General features: G+C 44.9%; 1 protein-coding gene across 9 annotated transcripts in view; it reads left to right on the forward strand.

Moving 5' to 3' along the window:
- The window catches only part of LOC121535208 (astrotactin-1), a 304,191-nt gene that overhangs the window by 233,572 nt on the left and 50,096 nt on the right, over window positions 1-20,523 (forward strand). For 8 of the 9 annotated variants that reach the window (XM_041842034.1, XM_041842035.1, XM_041842038.1 and 5 more), the window contains 3 exons: window positions 8,121-8,389; window positions 8,909-9,042; window positions 9,176-9,327. In XM_041842034.1, the coding sequence (XP_041697968.1) occupies window positions 8,121-8,389; window positions 8,909-9,042; window positions 9,176-9,327 (555 nt within the window). The remainder of the gene's footprint in view (window positions 1-8,120; window positions 8,390-8,908; window positions 9,043-9,175; window positions 9,328-20,523) is intronic. The other variant, XM_041842037.1, reaches the window with a different exon arrangement.

Consider the following 20,523-nt stretch of genomic DNA (forward strand, 5'->3'; position numbering starts at 1 on the left):
TGCTTTTCCTTCACTCTGCCATCTGACTCATCCCAAACCATCTCAATTGGGTTGAGGTCCAGGGATTGTGGAGGCCAGGTCATCTGATGCAGCACTCCATCACTCTGCTTCTTGGTAAAATAGCCCTTACACAGCCTGGAGGTGTGTTGAGTCATTGTCCTGTTGACAAACAAATGATAGTCTCACTAAGCCCAAACTAGATGGGATGGTGTATCGCTGCAGAATGCTGTGGTAGCCCTGCTGGTTAAATGTGCCTTGAATTCTAAATAAATCACAGACAGTGTCACCAGCAAAGCCCCCCCACACCGTAACACCTCCTCCTCCATGCTTTACGGTGGAAACTACACATGCAGAGATCATCCGTTCACCCACACCGTGAACCAAAAATCTCCAATTTGGACTCCAGATCAAAGGAAACATGTCCACCGGTCTAATGTCCATTGCTCGTGTTTCTTGGCCCAAGCAGGTCTCTTCTTATTATTGGTGTCCTTTAGTAGTGGTTTCCTTGCAGCAATTCGACCACGAAGGCCTGATTCACACAGTCCCCTCTGAACAGTTGATGTTGAGATGTGTTTGTTACTTGAACTCTGAGAAGCATTTATTTGGGCTGCAGTTTCTGAGGCTGATAACTCTAATGAACATCCTCTGCAACGGATGTAACTCTGGGTCTTCCATTCCTGTGGCGGTCCTCATGAGAGACAGTTTCATCATAGCGCTTGATGGTTTTTGCGACTGCACTTGAAGAAACTTTCAAAGTTCTTGAAATGTTCCGTATTGACTGACCTTCATGTCTTACAGTAAGGATGGACTGTCGTTTCTCTTTGCTTATTTGAGCTGTTCTTGCCATAATATGGACTTGGTCTTTTACCAAATAGGGCTATCTTCTGTATACCCCCCCTACCTTGTCACAACACAACTGATTGGCTCAAACGCATTAAGAAGGAAAGACATTCCACAAATTAACTTTTAAGAAGGCACACCTGTTAATTGAAATGCATTCCAGGTGACTACCTCATGAAGCTGGTTGAGAGAATGCTAAGAGTGTGCAAAGCTGTCATCAAGGCAAAGGGTGGCTATTTGAAGAATCTCAAATATAAAATATTGTTTAACAATTTTTTGGTTACTACATGATTCTATATGTGTTATTTCATAGTTTTGATGTCTTCACTATTATTCTACAATGTAAAACATAGAGAATAGAAAGAAAAACCCTTGAATGAGTAGGTGTGTCCGAACTTTTGACTGGTGGTATAAATGCAGCAATAAAATAATCCAGTGCAGTTCTTGTGTTCTAAAAATAAATGTATTTCCCATTTGAGTGCTCAAGTACTCAGATTTGTTTTGGGGGGCGGCAAGAACTTGGAACAGTTGAACATTTTAAAATGCCCATTCCTAGACTAGAGTACATTCTTCTCCAATGTTACAGTGTGAATTAGGCTCTGTGATAGCAATTAAAATCAGCCTTAACAGCTCATTTGTCATGTCCTGGCACTGAAACAGTGGAACCTAAACCATCTGTACGTTTTGATAGGTCAGGTTCAGGGAGAAGACAGATCTGTGGCCTCCAGTTGGGTTGCGGTGAGAGGAGGAGCGGTCTCTCACTCTCTCTCTCTGTCTCTTTCTCTCTCTCTATCTCCACTGGACCAGTGACCGTTAATTTTGGATCCTATCAGTTTGCTGCTGATAGATATTAATTTACTTTTTTCCCCATGCTCCCTCTTGGCTTAACGAGCTGCTCAGATTTCAGATGGTAATTACAGGGAGACTATTTTATCAGCTTAATTACTGATATTTCCTGCCTATTGATTCATCCTCCACAACGAGATTATGCTACCGACCGCCTCGGCTGCTCTCTGTCTCTATGGCCAAACTGAAACACTTAGGAATGGGACCCAATACTTATTTATAATCTCACAGACCTTACACCAGGTACAATTTCTGCTGTACATAGAAGCTAAAGAGAGAGTGGATCTCGGCCGGCTACGTATCACATAACAACACTTTACTGAAAACCGCCAAGGCGGGGGAGATAGGGGAGTAGAGGGCAGGGCTGACTGGGCTGACTGGGCTGGGGTGGTGGTGGTGGTGGTGGTGTGTGTTTGTGTCAAGCGTTGGTGAAGATTGAGGACGAGCTGTACAGGGTGGTTGCTATGTCAACACAGGATGACCTTAGTGCGCTTGACAGAATGGGGGCTTGAGACAGGGACTTGATGTAGCAGTCATCGCTTGGCCCCTCTTACTCATTTTGGAGGTCAGACAGATGGGACCCTTGTGAGTTCCTTTTTATAATTAATATATTCTCCCGTAGAGGATGGTGATGGCTTCCTCCTCTGAGTAACAGACAAGACCATCAGGAAGACAACTGTGGGCTTCTGGACCATCAGCAAATATAAGCTAGTATCTCTAAATCCAATCTGTACGCCTATAATTCATTTGTCTTACTTTATAATAAAATATAATAATATGCCGTTTAGCAGATGCTTTTATCCGAGGGCGACTTACAGTCATGTGTACATACATTTTTACGTATGGGTGGTACCGGGGATCGATCCCACTACCTTGGCGATACAAGCGCCATGCTCTACCAGTTGAGCTACAGAGGACCACCCTGTCCTACTTAGAACAAACGATAGGCTAACCCTTAGTCAAGTATGATGAATTTGTACAGACTGGAGTTTAGTGTAGCCATCTTATTTAAATAAGATAATTAATGTTAATATTATGAATCTTGATTCGGAAAGTGTTCAGACCCCTTGACCTTTTCCACATTTTGTTACGTTACAGCCTTATTCTAAAATTGATTAAATTGTACACATAATACCCCATAATGACAAAGGGAAAAACAGGTTTTTAGAAATGTTTGCTAATGAAAAAAGTAAAGAAAACTGAAATATCACATTTACATAAGTATTCAGACCCTTTACTCAGTACTTTGTTGAAGCACCTTTGGCAGCGATTACAGCCTCGAGTCTTCTTGGGTATGACGCTACAAGCTTGGCACACCTGTATTTGGGGAGTTTCTCCCATTCTTCTCTGCAGATCCTCTCAAGCTCTGTCAGGTTGGATGGGGAGCGTTTCTGCACAGCTATTTTCAGGTCTCTCCAGAGATGTTCGATCGGGTTCAAGTCCGGGCTCTGGCTGGGCCACTCAAGGACATTCAGAGACTTGTCCCGAAGCCACTCCTGCGTTGTCTTTGCTGTGTGCTTAAGGTCGTTGTCCTGTTGGAAGGTGAACCTTCGCCCCAGTCTGAGGTCCTGACCGCTCTGGAGCAGATTTTCATCAAAGATCTCTCTGTACTTTGCTCCGTTCATCTTTCCCTCGATCCTGACTAGTCTCCCAGTCCCTGCCGCTGAAAAACATCCCCACAGCATGATGCTGCCACCACCATGCTTCACCGTAGGGATGGTGCCAGGTTTCCTCCAGATGTGACGCTTGGCATTCAGGCCAAAGAGTTCAATCTTGGTTTCATCAGACCAGAGAATCTTGTTTCTCATGGTCTGAGAGTCCTTTAGGTGCCTTTTGGCAAACTCCAAGCGGGCTGTCATGTACCTTTTACTGAGGAGTGGCTTCCACCTGGCCACTCTACCATAAAGGCCTGATGGAAAAAGGGAAGGGGTCTGAATACTTTCCGAAGGCACTGTAAATACTCCTACAGCCGCTGAAAATCCAACTTTTTAATGAACCATGAACCAACCTCTTTAATGAAAAGTGATATAGACATTTCCACAATAAGAGCAAATTCCTCCCTGAACTTTGCACAGTTTTCTCTGTCTAAGCCAGAGAAAAAAGGTTCAATAATTCAATATCACTTTTTCTCTGCTGCATGGGGAACATTTTCACAAAATATACTGTATATCTATGAGAAGGCAGGTCAAGAATGTATTATTTTGTTACAATAGAAAATGAAAATAAATGCAACCTGCCTTTACATTGATCTGTTGTTGTACTCTCTCAGATACTGATACCATTCCAGTATATTGCTTTTATAGGCATCTCTATTTGGTTTTTTTCCGGGGAGGATGCACAGTTTGGAATTCCATTGAATAGCTTTTTTTGTGGTTTGCCTTCTTTCAATGTGTTCTTTCAGTTAATTATTGGAAGTAGCTAAAACTTTAGCATGGCTGCACCCAGCCAGTAACCATGAAGGTCGCCGCTCCCGCCAAAAGTGTAAAGGATACTGTGGGGTGAATGTTGCCGTGTAATCTGTCCATGAAAATAATGCCAGCTGCCAGCCTCATTTGGACTGATAAGGCCTCCGACTGCACCTTGCTGGTGAGGAAAAAATAAAACACCACTGTTGAGATCCACAGCAGCTCCCAGGGATACTAACACCAAGTTGAAAACATTTAATTATACTGTAGCGCTGTTACTATGGGGCTGCCTCAGTTTGATTCTCTCAGCTTGCAATGAAATGGATGCCTCTGGTATAGATTTAAGTCAGACAAGCCCATAACATATAATATTATATTACAGTTAGTCATTGCCAGTAGAATTGATCTTATCTGTATAAAAACCCCACTGCATCCTCAACCTTTATGGTCTTATTTTTAATGTTGCTTGAGGTATTTTTCTTCCCTGTGAACCTATAAAACACAGGGCCGGCCAAAATAAACCCAATGACCGGCAACATAAATTAGGTTCAGTTCCATGGTGGGAGTTCTAGTATTCTGGATCTATGGTATCTGAATATCTTGGCACTCAAATAGACTAATGTCGGTATGCATTTACTTCCTGAAGTGGCTCATACACTGCTATTTCTATAATCTCTAACAATGGTTATATTCAGTTTCAGGCCTTTGTTTGTAATGGGTTATAGAAGATGGTTAAATAAATGTTTTCCTAGCAAAGCTCTGAAATAGGAAGATACTATACCTTTGACTGTAATGCATTTTATAATACATTTCCCATATTAAAAACAAGAATAAGGTCCACCCACCTTGCACGTATCCTCTGACCATTTGTACAGCTGTGATCCGTCCCCAGTGTAATGTCTCACTTGGAGGCGAATCGTCAGTAAATTGCCTTCAATTCAGACCGTTGCAAACTCACAGGCCTGCCTAACAGACCAACGTATGGGGAGGTGTTGGTGGGATTTGAAGACAGACAGACACATTAGGCCCCTTCAAAGTCCATGAACAAGATGTCACTAATGTGGTGCGTCCGTGGGCAGGCCCAATCAACGGTAAATAAACGCAGGCACTCTCACCTGCGCTGCACAGAGCCGTGGCTGCAGCTTCTATTAAGGGCCAGAGAGGGCTCAGCTAAGCCCATTGCCAACCCAACCATCTAAAGTGCAGGGATAAATCGAACGTCAGAATGATTGAAGGGCTTGCTGGCCAAGTAGGCTGGAGTGAGTGAAGGCATAGGTTTACTATTAGCATGTAAATACTGTTTTACTAGCCCAGATGTCAGGCCATCCATATGGTTTATGTAGTCCCATTGAGAGCTTCTACCCTTCCACACCTGCTTGCTAGGTAGGTATTGACTGGTGGGAAAAAGGTATCCACCATCCACTGTGTTAGCAATCAGGTCGAATATCACTGTGGATTGCCACTCAGAGTGAGTGTCTGCTTTATTGCAATTTACTTAGCTGTGTATAGGTGTAGCAAAGTGTGCCACTGTGAATTATCAAGTACAAGCGGCATCTGCCTGGGAATATTTGCCTGTCACAGAGATTTGTTTAAGAGCTCCACTGTATTCCGTTCCTGGCTGTGTTGCACTGTGCAGCAGTGTTGCTTTCTGGAGGCACCACATGGTTCACTGCATGTAGTCAGATTTTAGTGATCTTTTTCAAACAGTATAAATATAATATTTTTAAACTCCCTTTGATATGATTTGTGTATGCTTTGTATTGCCTGGTAGCTCTACATAATATTTTAATTTGGTGATGCATAAATCAGCTAGAAATCATAATAACAAGGTATTTATTAGCATCCATCTCCACAAAATGTAAGAGATTCTCATATCCTTTTCTACCTTAGTATGGTGTACAAAAGAATCTGCAGTGATATGATCAATAGTTTGTTATATCCTGCAATGCTGCTAGAAACACTATAGCATCACCTAGTGTTGATCTGAGAGCATTTCTCTATGTGGGAGGCAAAGTACTGTATCCCTGGAACACCAACTCTTCCGGGGGGATGACATATTTTGTCTGTTCTATACCGTGTTAAAGAATCTTCAAATCTTCACCTTCCCAACATCTGGTAATTGGTACCAATCTGACTGTCAGAAACAGGAAGCATCCGACACAATTTAGATTCAAAGTACTGAAGGTGGGCTGCAGTTGACAAGATTTACCTCAGCTTTCTCATCCCGAGACCCTGTCCAAAGTGAATGGAATTTAATGGGATGTTTTCTCCTTTCCTTGAAAGCAATTTGTCTTTTGCAGCATCATCTTGATATTCATTATGTTTGTCTCATAACTGTCGTGGTGCTGAGGTAAAGCAATATGTCAAAGCAAATTGTGTGTGTGTGTGTGTGTGTGTGTGTGTGTGTGTGTGTGTGTGTGTGTGTGTGTGTGTGTGTGTGTGCGTGCGTGCGTGCGTGCGTGCGTGCGTGCGTGCGTGTGTGCGTGCGTGCGTGCGTGCGTGCGTGCGTGACATATGTGTGTGTGTGCACGTAAGAGTGAGAGAGAGTGTTTAAAATGTATGTGTCGTTGTGTATTCATGTATTTTTGATTCTCCATCCTGAGGACAAAAAGCATCATTTATTTATTCAGAATGATTCACTGAGTCCATTTCCCTATGCATTGCTCCACTATTTTATCCCAGAGCCTAGAAGTCCAGGGCATCCTCCTAACTCAAGTTGACTTCATAAAACTGCCACAGTTAACGTCCTGCCTACCTCGTGAAAATGGTCAGACGTGACCTGAGTCTCACCAGCCGTGTTTGACATGGACAGAGTGCATGCTATGGCTTCAGGCACTCTTCTCTCTGATTAATCAAGTACTGTCACGGGCCACAGAGGGCCACCGCACCACTGCACCCCTCAGGCCTGACCATGGTTGTGTCCCAAATGACACTGTATTCCCTGCACTACTACCCCCATAGGGCTCTGGTCAAAAGTAGTGCACTTAATAGGTAATAGGGTGCCATTTGGGATGACGACCATGTGGATGACCGTCGACCCACCAGAGGTCCAGCTTGTCACGACTTGATGAAGACTGACGTGCCCTGGTAGTTGATCATAAGCATTTACATACATGATATGAAAAGCTGTGTTTCATGCTCAAACTGCCCCAGGCCCGGATCAAATGCCCATGACAAACCCACCATTGCCATGCATGTCACACATTGAGGACAATGTGATCTATGAATAACAATGGGCAAACGCCATCTTTCTGATCGTATCTAATTATTATGGAATTTGAATGATGTTGTAGCATGTTATAACTTTGTTGGCACTGAAAGCTTGACCTAAGGAAGAGTAAGTAAGCATTTCTCTTTACACCTGTTGTATGCTGTGCATGCGACAAATACACTTTGATTTGATGATGTGCCTTACTGTCCTCTTGTTTGATTGATGGCCATGTGCTTTTATTCATTCACATGCAGCAAAGTGTAGTGTATTCTGATTTAGTTGTATATCTCGATCCCATTCTAAGATATGGACTAAATGTATGTGCTAGAGCAAAGGGTGACTTTGTGTCTGTTTCTCCCCTCATCCTGTTGGCTCATGAAGCCATGTTTCATTTAATCAAAGCCAGCTCTCAGCAACTGGTTATTCCCTAGTTTGCTTTTGAGCTTTTAAATTGCCTGTGTATGCACACGACTCAGCAGAATGAAGTAATGGTAATCTGAACCCTTTTTAAGAGAAAAAGTGCCAAAGCTTTGCATTTAATAACGCAGGAGATGTCTTTGAAGATGGCAGCACTGCCCTAAGTGCATTTGAGAGGACAGCATAATAAATATAACTAAATGCAGTGCCAGTTTGGAGGGAAATGCAATGCACATACCTGATATACTGTATATCCAAACCTGATTCGTTATGGATAACTCACATAACTTCTCTATTTCGGAAATGATGACATGATTTCAAACGTTGTTTGTAACAATATGTATTATTCAACAAATGATTATATCCAAATCCCACAGTAACTATAACTACGCCCTTTTCAGGGAATTCCCCATCAGAAGAGTCAGAGGAGCGTGACAAGGAGCCCCGGACCCTGACCTACCCAGCGTACATCGCCAGCTTGCTTGACTCTGGTGCCAAGCGCATGGCAGTGGGGGTGCGCATGGACTGCAGCAGCCAGGGTCAGTGCCCGTACTCCTGCCACCTCTGCCACATGAGCCCTGGGCCTGGGCGTACAGCCGAGCCTGTCCTGCTCCAGATCACTAAGGCTGCCCCGCTCTATGAGCTGGTCTCCAACAACCACACCTACCAGGTACAGAAAGCTTGCACTGAAAACCTTGGTTTAACCCCATTTTTGCAGTCCCAGACACATTTTCAGGAGTGGATTCCTAAAAGCATAAATAAGCTAAAGTGATACTGGCAAGAGCAGTGTGCAAATTATTTGCATGCACCTGCAACAAGCAACCTCAGATGTGCTTTTCCGATTTTGAATTCAGAGTATAAAAGAACATTCACCACCAATAATTGGATGTCAATTTATACATTCAATCATGCAGCGAGAGAAGCCCTTGTTTTGGGTACCACAGCGAAACACATATGCAAGATGTTTGACAATAGCGGTGGCAAAATGTGAGAGGCTGTTCTCCGACATAAATATGTTGTGAAATTGTGTAGTGTATGCCAGACATAAGCCTACATCAATATGTCAGACTGGCAAACAATAAGCTAGAGGATGATTGCATGACCCCCTAGAGGGCCAGATGATATTGATGCCTAGGCTCAGGCTGTGTGTTATTGACAGTGTTTGCTCCATCCTTCTGTCTCTTTGCAGGCACTGCAGGAGGCCATGATGAGCATGCTGTGGTGTTCTGGGAAAGGTGACGTCATTGATGACTGGTGCCGTTGTGACTCAAATGCGTTTGGGACGGACGGACTGCCAACATGTGCCCCTCTCCCTCAGCCTAGGTTAGTCACTCAAAACATTCTGTCTACGCGACTTGACAAACAATAAGATTGTATGTATTGATATCTAAAGATGAGCTTGTCTTGTCATGATTTGTTGAGTTAGTTAGGTGTAACTCTCTTTATTGTCCCCCAGGCTCAGGTTGTCCCACTCCTATGAGCCCAGCAGTTCATTGGTCATCATGGAATGGAATCACACTGAGCCACCAATTGGGGTGCGGATCGTGGATTACCTCATCAGCCAGGAGAAAGTGACAGAGAGGACAGACCACTCCAAAATGGAAACAGGTACATTCCTTCTCTGTTTCAGTTTTGAGGAATGACGGTATTTACGTTAATTTCATACAGTATGTCCATGTATAAATACAAAAACAGCCGTGCATGGTTGCTAAATGTTGAGGCAAGGCAAGGAAACCTCAAACTATATGTTACCACAGCAAAATTCCAGATTCTTATATTAATGATTTACATTTGTTACTATTGTAGTTTTGCATATAACCACAAGATGGTGGTCAATGCTAACAATAGTGTGGTCTGCATTTTAGATTTCTAGAGTCGGAATTACTAAATGCAAAGTAGTGGAGTGCATCACACATGTTCTAGTGCTAAATCATCTTCATCTGTCACTTCATCACACAGAGAAAAATATATAAAATAATAAAATAAGATGATTTTAAGATAAAAATAGAATGACAAAGCTAAACATCCTAAATATAAACCGTCAACTTAGTGAATATCATTGGTTTAATATGAGGGTTTCAGCATGACATATCCTTTAAATATATTTATTTACAAACTTTTATGTATTTTACTATGTCAATATGGATTTGGTGTGAATGTTTTGGCGTCAAACTGGTGGCAGTTGTGAAAAAGTCCGTAGTTGGAAGAGTTGAAGAGTTAAATGAAAATAATGCCATTGTTGATTAGATAGATGCTTTTTTCATTAAGTAGGCTATTTTCTCTTGAGCCATATGGTCTATCTACTAGAAACTCATGGACAATATGGACACAGATATATTTTATGAATACTATATACATACATTACCAGTCAAAAGTTTGGACACACCTACTCATTCAAGGGTTTTTCTTTATTTTTACTATTTTCTACATTGCAGAATAATAGTGAAGACATCAAAACTATGAAATAACACATATGGAATCATGTAGTAACCAAAAAAGTGTTAAACAAATCAAAATATATTTTATATTTGAGATTCTTCAAATAGCCACCCTTTGCCTTGATGACAGCTTTGAACACTCTTCTCTCAACCAGCTTCACCTGGAATGCTTTTCCAACAGTCTTGAAGGAGTTCCCACATATGCTGAGAACTTGTTGGCTACTTTTCCTTCACTCTGCGGTCCGACTCATCCCAAACCATCTCAATTTGGTTGAGGTCGGGGGATTGTGGAGGCCAGGTCATCTGATACAGCACTCCATCACTCTCGTTCTTGGTAAAATAGCCCTTACACAGCCTGGAGGTGTGTTGGGTCATTGTCCTGTTGAAAAACAAATGATAGTCCCACTAAGCCCAAACCAGATGAGATGGCATATCGCTGCAGAATGCTGTGGTAGACATGCTGGTTAAGTGTGCCTTGAATTCTAAATAAATCACAGACTGTCACCGGCAAAGCACCATCACACTGTAACACCTCCTCCTCCATGCTTTACGGTGGGAACCACACATGCGGAGATCATCCGTTCACCCATACCACGTCTCAGAAAGACACAGCGGTTGGAACCAAAAATCTCAAATTTGGACTCCAGACCAAAGGAAACATTTATTTGCCCAAGCATGTCTCTTCTTCTTATTGGTGTCCTTTAGTAGTGGTTTCTTTGCAGGAAATCCACCATGAAGGCCTGATTCACACAGTCTCCTCTGAACAGTTGATGTTGAGATGTGTCTGTGACTTGAACTCTTTTAAGCATTTATTTGGGCTGCAATTTCTGAGGCTGGTAACTCTAATGAACTTATCCTCTGCAGCAAAGGTAACTCTGGGTCTTCCATTGATGTGGCGGTCCTCATGAGAGCCAGTTTCATCATAGCGCTTGATGGTTTTTGCGACTGCACTTGAAGAAACTTTCAAAGTTCTTGAAATTGTGATGGGTGATTTGAAGGAGTCAGGCGCAGGAGGGTAAATCACAGAATGCAGAGTTTATTCAAGAATACAGAGTTACGCTATATAGCGTCAAACAGTCCAGTGCGCAAAACAGGCGCACTGGAACAAAACAGGCACACAGGGAAAATATACCCTGGCAATACAAAATACAAGTAGCTCAACCGAGCTACTCTCTCCTCACATTAAACAATCACCCACAAGGACAAGGGGGCAGAGGGAACACTTATACACGTACTAATGAGGGGATATGAACCAGGTGTGTGTAATAGACAAGACAAAACAAATGGAATGATGAGATGAGATGCAGCAGTGGCTAGAAGGCCGTTGACGACGAACGCCGAAGCCTGTCCGAACAAGGAGAGGAGGCAGCTTCGGAGGAAGTCGTGACAGTACCCCCCACCCCCTTGACGCGCAGCTCCAGCAGTGCGCCGACACCGGCCTCGGGGAGGGCCAGGAGGACACGGAGCGAGCGGGATGGCGACGGTGGAAATCCCGCAACAGGGAGGGATCGAGGATATCCCTCACCTGGACCCAGCACCGTTCCTCCGGACCGTACCCCTCCCACTCCACGAGGTACTGAAGGCCCCCCACCCGATGCCTCGAATCCAGGATGGAATGGACGGAGTAAGCCGGGGCCCCCTCGATGTCCAGAGGATGCGGAGGGACCTCCCGCACCTCAGACTCCTGGAGTGGACCAGCCACCACCGGCCTGATGAGAGACATAAAACGATGGGTTAATACGATAATCTTGGCGGAGTAATAACCTATAGGTAACCTCGTTGATCCTCCTCAGGACTTTGAACGGCCCCACAAACCGTGGGTTCAGCTTCCGGCAGGGCAGGCTAAGGGGCAGATTCCGGTTCGAGACCCAGACCCGATCACCCGGTACGAAGACCGGGGCCTCAGCGTTGGCCTTCTGACGACGCTCGGTGTGTTGGAGGTGGACGTGAGCAGCGTTCCACGTCTCCTCCGCGCGCCGAAACCAGTCATCCACCGCAGGAGCCTCGGTCTGGGTCTGGTTCCACGGTGCCAGAACAGGTTGGTAACCTAAAACACATTGGAATGGCTTTAGGTTAGTGCAGGAGTGACTGAGAAAGTTCTGGGCATATTCGGCCCATGGCAAGATCACCGACCACTCCCCCGGCCGGTTCTGGCAGTAGGACCACAGGAACCTACCCACATCCTGATTTACCCGTTCCACCTGCCCATTAGACTCGGGGTGGAAACCCTAGATCAGGCTGACCGAGACCCCCAGATGTTCCATGAACGCCTTCCAGACCTTGAATGTGAACTGGGGACCCTGGTCAGACACTATGTCCTCTGGTACCCCGTAGTGCCGGAAGACGTGTGTAAACAGGGCCTCCGCAGTCTGCAGGGCCGTGGGAAGACCGGGCAGAAGAAGGAGGCGTCAGGTATTGGAAAAGCGGTCCACAATGACCAGGATGGTGGTGTTACTTTGAGAGAGGGGAAGATCATTAAGGGAATCAATACTTAGGTGAGACACTGGTCGTTGTGGAACTGGTAAAGGCTGTAACTTACCCGCTGGGAGGTGCCTAGGTGCCTTACTCTGGGCGCACACTGAGCAGGAGGAGACATACACCCTCACGTCCTTAGCCAAGGTAGGCCACCAGTACTTTCCGGTCAGGCAGCGCACTGTACGACCGATACCTGGGTGACCAGAGGAGGGTGACGTGTGTGCCCAGTAACGCCTGCTCTATATCCACGTCCATCACCCATACTACCGGCGCCACAATGCAGGAGGCTGGGAGTATGGGGGTGTTGTCTCTGGGCCTCTCCTCTGTGTCATACAGCCGTGACAGTGCGTCTGCCTTCACGTTCTTCATACCCGGGATGTATGATAGAGTGAAATCAAACCGGGTGAAGAATAGGGCCCACCTGGCCTGGCGAGGATTCAGCCTCCTCGCTAACCGGATGTACTCCAGGTTATGTTGGTCCGTCCAATGTGATCAGGAAAGTGAATGGGTAGGGTACAGTGCTCAGCAGAGGGCTCTGAACGAGTGTGGGTGTTCGATACCTGGGGTGACGTGAGAGTCCCTGCCTGCCGCATCCAGACCCAAAAGAACGCTGACGACATCGTGCGGTGAAATGTCCTCTCATGCCACCAGAGTGACACTGGCGCTGTCGTCCTCCGCTCTCTCGGATCGCCGCTCCATCAGCTCGTGATCTGAGTCGGGCGGGGTTGGAACAGGCAGACCCGCTCCAGGACGTACTCTGGCCGCCAGCAGGTTGTCCAAGCGGATGGCCATGTCCACCAGTTGTGTGAAGGACAACATGGTGTCCCGGCAGGCTAGCTCTCTTCGGACGTCCTCCCGCAGATGGCACCGGAAGTGGTCGATGAGGGCCCGCTCGTTCCACCCGGACCCAGATGCTAGAGTCCGGAACGCCAGGGTGAAGTCCTGCGCGGTCCACGTCTCCTGCCTCAGGTGAACCAGCCGCTCGCCCGCCTCTCGACCCTCGGGCCGGTGATCGAAGACAGCCCGAAAGACGCGAGCGAACTCCCCGTAGTTGTCCAACGCGGCTCCTCCTTCATTCCAGACCGCGTTGGCCCACTACAGGGCTTTCCCCGAGAGGCAGGAGACGAGGGCGCACACCTTCTCCCGCTCCGATGGGGCCGGGCTGATCTGGAATTATAGAGCTCCAGTTGGAGGAGGAATCTCTGGCAGAGAGCAGCTGTCACGTCGAACTCCCGTGGTCAGGATATATGGATCCCTCTGGGTGCTGGGGTGTGGGTGGCGCTATAGAGTTACGCTATATAGCGTCAAACATTCCAGTGCGCAAAACAGGCGCACTGGAACAAAACAGGCACACAGGGAAAATATACCCCGGCAATACAAAATACACGTAGCTCAACCAAGCTATTCTCTCCTCACATTAAACAATCACCCACAAGGACATGGGGGAAGAGGGAACACTTATACAAGTCTCCCGAGTGGCACAGTGGTTTAAGGCACTGCATCGCTGTGCTAGCTGTGCCACTAGAGATCCTGGTTCGAATCCAGGCTCTGTCGTAGCCGGCCACGACCGGGAGACCCATGGGGCGGCGCACAATTGGTCCAGGGTAGTGGAGGGAATGGCCGGCCGGGATGTAGAGCATGGCGTTTGCAACGCCAGGGTTGTGGGTTCGATTCCCACTGGGGGCCAGTATGAAAAATAAAAAGATAATGTAAGTCGCTCTGGATAAGAGCGTCTGCTAAATGACGTAAATGTAAATGTTATACACATACTAATGAGGGGATATGAACCAGGTGTGTGTAATAGACAAGACAAAACAAATGGAATGATGAGATGAGATGCGGCAGTGGCTAGAAGGCCGGTGACGACGAACGACGAAGCCTGCCCGAACAAGGAGAGGAGGCAGCTTCGGAGGAAGTCGTGACAGAAATGTTCCGTATTGACTGACCTTCATGTATTAAAGTAATGATGGACTGTCGTTTCTCTTTGCTTATTTTAGCTGTTTTTTATTATTTTTTATTTTTTTAAGGGGGTAGATCAGCTTAATATTGCAGATAGATTGTAACTTCCATCAATGTAATTGTCTGCATCACTTCCAATCCCCCTATTTGAGCTGTTCTTGCCATAATATGGACTTGGTCTTTTACCAAATAGGGCTTTTTTCTGTATACCCCCCTACCTTGTCACAACACAACTGATTGGCTCAAACGCATTAAGAAGGAAAGAAATTCCACAAATTAACTTTTAAGAAGGCACACCTGTTAATTGAAATGCATTCCAGGTGACTACCTCATGAAGCTGGTTGAGAGAATCCCAAGAGTGTGCAAAGCTGTCATCAAGGCAAAGGGTGGCTATTTGAAGAATCTCAAATATAACATATATTTGGATTTGTTTAACACATTTTTGGTTACTACATGATTTCATGTGTTATTTCATAGTTTTGATGTCTTCACTATTACTCTACAATGTAAAAAATAGTAAAAATAAAGAATAACCCTTGAATGAGTAGGTGTGCCCAAACATTTGACTGGTGGTGTATATGAATACATTTTTAAAAAGTTATTCAAGTATATACAGTGGGGGAAAAAAGTATTTAGTCAGCCACCAATTGTGCAAGTTCTCCCACTTAAAAAGATGAGAGAGGCCTGTAATTTTGGAAAATGAGTATTTGGTCAATAACAAAAGTTTCTCAATACTTTGTTATATACCCTTTGTTGGCAATGACACAGGTCAAACGTTTTCTGTAAGTCTTCACAAGGTTTTCACACACTGTTGCTGGTATTTTGGCCCATTCCTCCATGCAGATCTCCTCTAGAGCAGTGATGTTTTGGGGCTGTCGCTGGGCAACACGGACTTTCAAATCCCTCCAAAGATTTTCTATGGGGTTGAGATCTGGAGACTGGCTAGGCCACTCCAGGACCTTGAAATGCTTCTTACGAAGCCACTCCTTCGTTGCCCGGGCGGTGTGTTTGGGATCATTGTCATGCTGAAAGACCCAGCCACGTTTAATCTTCAATGCCCTTGCTGATGGAAGGAGGTTTTCACTCAAAGTTTCACGATACATGGCCCCATTCATTCTTTCCTTTACACGGATCAGTCGTCCTGGTCCCTTTGCAGAAAAAACAGCCCCAAAGCATGATGTTTCCACCCCCCATGCTTCACAGTAGGTATGGTGTTCTTTGGATGCAACTCAGCATTCTTTGTCCTCCAAACACGACGAGTTGAGTTTTTACCAAAAAGTTATATTTTGGTTTCATCTGACCATATGACATTCTCCCAATCCTCTTCTGGATCATCCAAATGCACTCTAGCAAACTTCAGACGGGCCTGGACATGTACTGGCTTAAGCAGGGGGACACGTCTGGCACTGCAGGATTTGAGTCCCTGGCGGCGTAGTGTGTTACTGATGGTAGGCTTTGTTACTTTGGTCCCAGCTCTCTGCAGGTCATTCACTAGGTCCCCCTGTGTGGTTCTGGGATTTTTGCTCACTGTTCTTGTGATCATTTTGAGCCCACGGGGTGAGATCTTGCGTGGAGCCCCAGATCGAGGGAGATTATCAGTGGTCTTGTATGTCTTCCATTTCCTAATAATTGCTCCCACAGTTGATTTCTTCAAACCAAGCTGCTTACCTATTGCAGATTCAGTCTTCCCAGCCTGGTGCAGGTCTACAATTTTGTTTCTGGTGTCCTTTGACAGCTCTTTGGTCTTGGCCATAGTGGAGTTTGGAGTGTGACTGTTTGAGGTTGTGGACAGGTGTCTTTTATACTGATAACAAGTTCAAACAGGTGCCATTAATACAGGTAACGAGTGGAGGACAGAGGAGCCTCTTAAAGAAAAAGTTACAGGTCTGTGAGAGCCAGAAATCTTGCTTGTTTGTAGGTGACCAAATACTTATTTTCCACCATAATTTGCAAATACATTCATAAAAAATCCTACAATGTGATTTTCTGGATTTTTTTCTTCTCAATTTGTCTGTCATAGTTGACATGTACCTATGATGAAAATTACAGGCCTCTCTCATCTTTTTAAGTGGGAGAACTTGCACAATTGGTGGCTGACTAAATACTTTTTTCCCCCACTGTATTACCAAAGTTACCATAGATCGCCAAAGACAAATTACTGAAGATTCCGGTAACATTGGTAAATTACCAGTAGTTTTGCAATCATAAGTGTGTCCCATTCCAGCAAGACTCTGGATGGGTGCCGTTCTAATCCAGGGATAAGTTGACTGCTTCCACACAGGTCCTATGGGCTTTTCTACTGTTTCAAGTTGCTGTAATTACTGTCCTGGACTGGTTGTTTTTACCACTAGTCTAGCTGGGGGAGTCCTGTGCAGTCTCAACTTGTATCCCGATCAATGGCCCTTCAGCCTACCCTGGATTCACTTATAGCATCCAATTTTTAAGCTTGAAATAGGTTGTTTTTCTGGCAAACATATAATGACAAAAAATGATTGACCGATTAAACTGATGAGGCTGACATACTGAAAATGACCCATAAAATACACATGGCTCAAAACTATAACTTTTAGTTTTTAGTGTTTTTAAATCGTTATGGATTGATTGGTGGATTGATTGATTGGTTCAACGCACACACCTTGAATCTCAAATATTGGTGGTGGTATGGAGCTATGCAGACAGTAGGCTACAGATCTGGGACCACCTAGGAGCAGAGGAAAGATATCTGGAAGAAACATTGTCAGAAGGTGTGGTTCTGATTTATGCATTCAGTCACCTGTCAGATTAAACCCCAAAAATCATGTGGTAAATAACCTTCAGATGAACTTACTAGAACTCCAAAGATCCTCTCTGGGCCTCTTCCCTCTGGAAATGTGCTCTCTGTTCTACACTCTTAGAAAAAAAAGGTGCTATCTAGAACCTTAAATGGTTATTCGGCTGTCCCCATAGGAGAACCCTTTGAATAACCCTTTTTGGTTCCAGGTAGAACCCTTTTGGGTTACATGTAGAACCCTTTCTACAGAGGGTTCTACATGAAACCCAAAAGGGTTCTACCTAGAACCAAAAAGGGATCTGCCTGGAACCAAAAACAGTTATCCTATGGGGACAGCCGAAGAACCCTTTTGGAACCCTTTTTTCTAAGAGTGTATCTCACAGATCCAGGCTTGTTTTATACAGGCATCTAATGTGAGACACATACTGTATGGCCTAATGCTGAAGGCCATACTATGGAATTGTCCATAACGTAATATGATTTAATCCTATAGCTACAATTCTAACGTATGCATTTTGTTAGGCAAAAAACTATTATGGCCAACTATTAACTGCAACATCCTCCAGCATGACCAGTTTGGTGGTGGGTCAGTCATGATGTGGGGTGGCATTTCTTTGGGGGGCCGCACAGCCCTCCATGTGCTCGCCAGAGGTAGCCTGACTGCCATTAGATACCGAGATGAGATCCTCAGACCCCTTGTGAGACCATATGCTGGTGCGGTTGGCCCTGGGTTCCTCCTAATGCAAGACAATGCTAGACCTCATGTGGCTGGAGTGTGTCAGCAGTTCCTGCAAGAGGAAGGCATTGATGCTATGGACTGGCCCGCCCGTTCCCCAGACCTGAATCCAATTGAGCACATCTGGGACATCATATCTCGCTCCATCCACCAACGCCACGTTGCACCACAGACTGTCCAGGAGTTGGCGGATGCTTTAGTCCAGGTCTGGGAGGAGATCCCTCAGGAGACCATCCGCCACCTCATCAGGAGCATGCCCAGGCGTTGTAGGGAGGTCATACAGGCACGTGGAGGCCACACACACTACTGAGCCTCATTTTGACTTGTTTTAAGGACATTACATCAAAGTTGGATCAGCCTGTAGTGTGGTTTTCCACTTTAATTTTGAGGGTGACTCCAAATCCAGACCTCCATGTGTTGATAAATTTGATTTCCATTGATACTTTTTGTGTGATTTTGTTGTCAGCACATTCAACTATGTAAAGAAAAAAGTATTTCATAAGATTATTTCATTCATTCAGATCTAGGATGTGTTATTTTAGTGTTCCCTTTATTTTTTTGAGCAGTGTAGTATCATCTAGCCTGTCTTGATGCGAACCGGTTTAATTTAGTATTAATTGAAAGTGACATTGATTGCGTGGCCCCACCAGCCAAAACAGAACAAATCCACCGAGATGTGCAGATGGGCATGTTTTCTTTCGATCTAAACAATCATCTGTGTTAGATTGATGATGAATAATCTGATGCGTTTTGCACCTGTTGCATATCCCAAGTAATCCAGTTGATACAGTGCCACACAGTGATACATTTCAACAAGAGTTATTGATGTTTCACATAATGTATCTTTACACATAGCCTCTTGTCTGATTGCGCTAAATGGCCCTCAGGCTTTAGAGTCATTCATCCATATCCAAAGGGGATATTTATTTCCCTTTGTCCATCTGTCCAGTTTGTTTATAGGTTGTTTATGGCTTCCCCTCTCTCCAGGCTATACTGCTCATCCCAAACCCTGACATCAAAATGTTGTGGCCGATTACAACCAAAAGAACATAATGTTATATCAAGTCCAAATGTGGGACTGTGAAAAAGTGATCGATGAGGTGCTATTGCAAGGGCTAAGACTTACTGGAAGGGAAGCCAGTTTTTTTTTGTCTTACTGTGGACTTAAACCCTTCATCTCTGTTAGGTCTGGATTTGAATGTGATTCAAAACAGCTTCTTTGCAGTGTTTACTGGAAAGATCGGAACAGATTCCATGGAATGTCAAAAAGATGACTACAGAATCTTATCCCTCGTTTTGTAGAGACTCATAAGAAACATATGGGGGATTTTTCCCTTTTTCAAAAGAGAACCTGGACAACCGTTTCCTTAATTTACACAAAGCAATGGGGTGTTCCTCACATTGTACTGTACACTGGTCACTTTCACGCTTCCCGTAGCCTCGGATTACATGACCCTATATTGTAGCTAGATACATACTGTATAATATATTATAGCTAATGATTGTAGTCTGGCCCTCTGGACAAGGGCTGGTTGTGTGCTTATCTTACACATAATGGGATTCAGGCACACAACTTGACATCATAGCCCTCTCCCAGATGTTTAAGTTGACTAAATCGGAAGTCTGCTTTTAGTCATCACACACGGGCCAGACTCCCTGTGAAAACAAACAGCCAACCCAGCCAGGCTGATGTCACTGCTTTGATCACCCAATAACGACAGGGTTTACTCAGGGGTCAGTGGGACATGACATCCAATCCGTAAACAGATTACTCACACCCATGTGCTGCTCGGGCCGGAGTGCTACACTTCCTCCCTGGCAGGGCAAGAGAGCAAGGAGAGCTCTTGAAAGGGATGCATGCATAAGGTGGAAGATGAGGTTTCATACCCAAGGAATGTTTCCACCGAGCGCTGTTGGGCAAGGTCAGGTGCTAGGGCAGGTACATTATGGAAGCTGGCACAGGCTCTAGGTGGCCTCATAGACCCAGAGAACAAAAGTCCAGCTGTGAGTAGCATAGACACTGACCCCACACCTGGGCAGGGTCAAACTAAGACAGAGTTTCTCAAACATCATCTCGACCCATCATGAAGTCAAGGGCTAAGGTCTTTATTGAAGCATTTTTTTTTACATTTTAGCAGACACTCTTATCCAGAGCGACTTACATGAGCAATTAGGGTTAAGTGCCTTGCTCAAGGGCACATCAACAGTTTTTTCACCTAGTCGGCTCGGGGATTAGAACCAGCAACCTTTCGGTTACTGGCACAACGCTCTTAACCACTAAGCTACCTGCCGCCCAGACAGTATTATGACATATTGTCATGGATCTATACATTAAACTTGTGAAAATGAAGTGTGTCTGGCTTTGGCTGTACAGCATGGAAGGAACTAACCCTCCTATAAAGTCCAGTCTAGTGATTTTGTGTTTC

This window comes from Coregonus clupeaformis, chromosome 21 (assembly GCF_020615455.1).
Source record: "Coregonus clupeaformis isolate EN_2021a chromosome 21, ASM2061545v1, whole genome shotgun sequence".
NCBI lineage: Eukaryota > Metazoa > Chordata > Actinopteri > Salmoniformes > Salmonidae > Coregonus > Coregonus clupeaformis.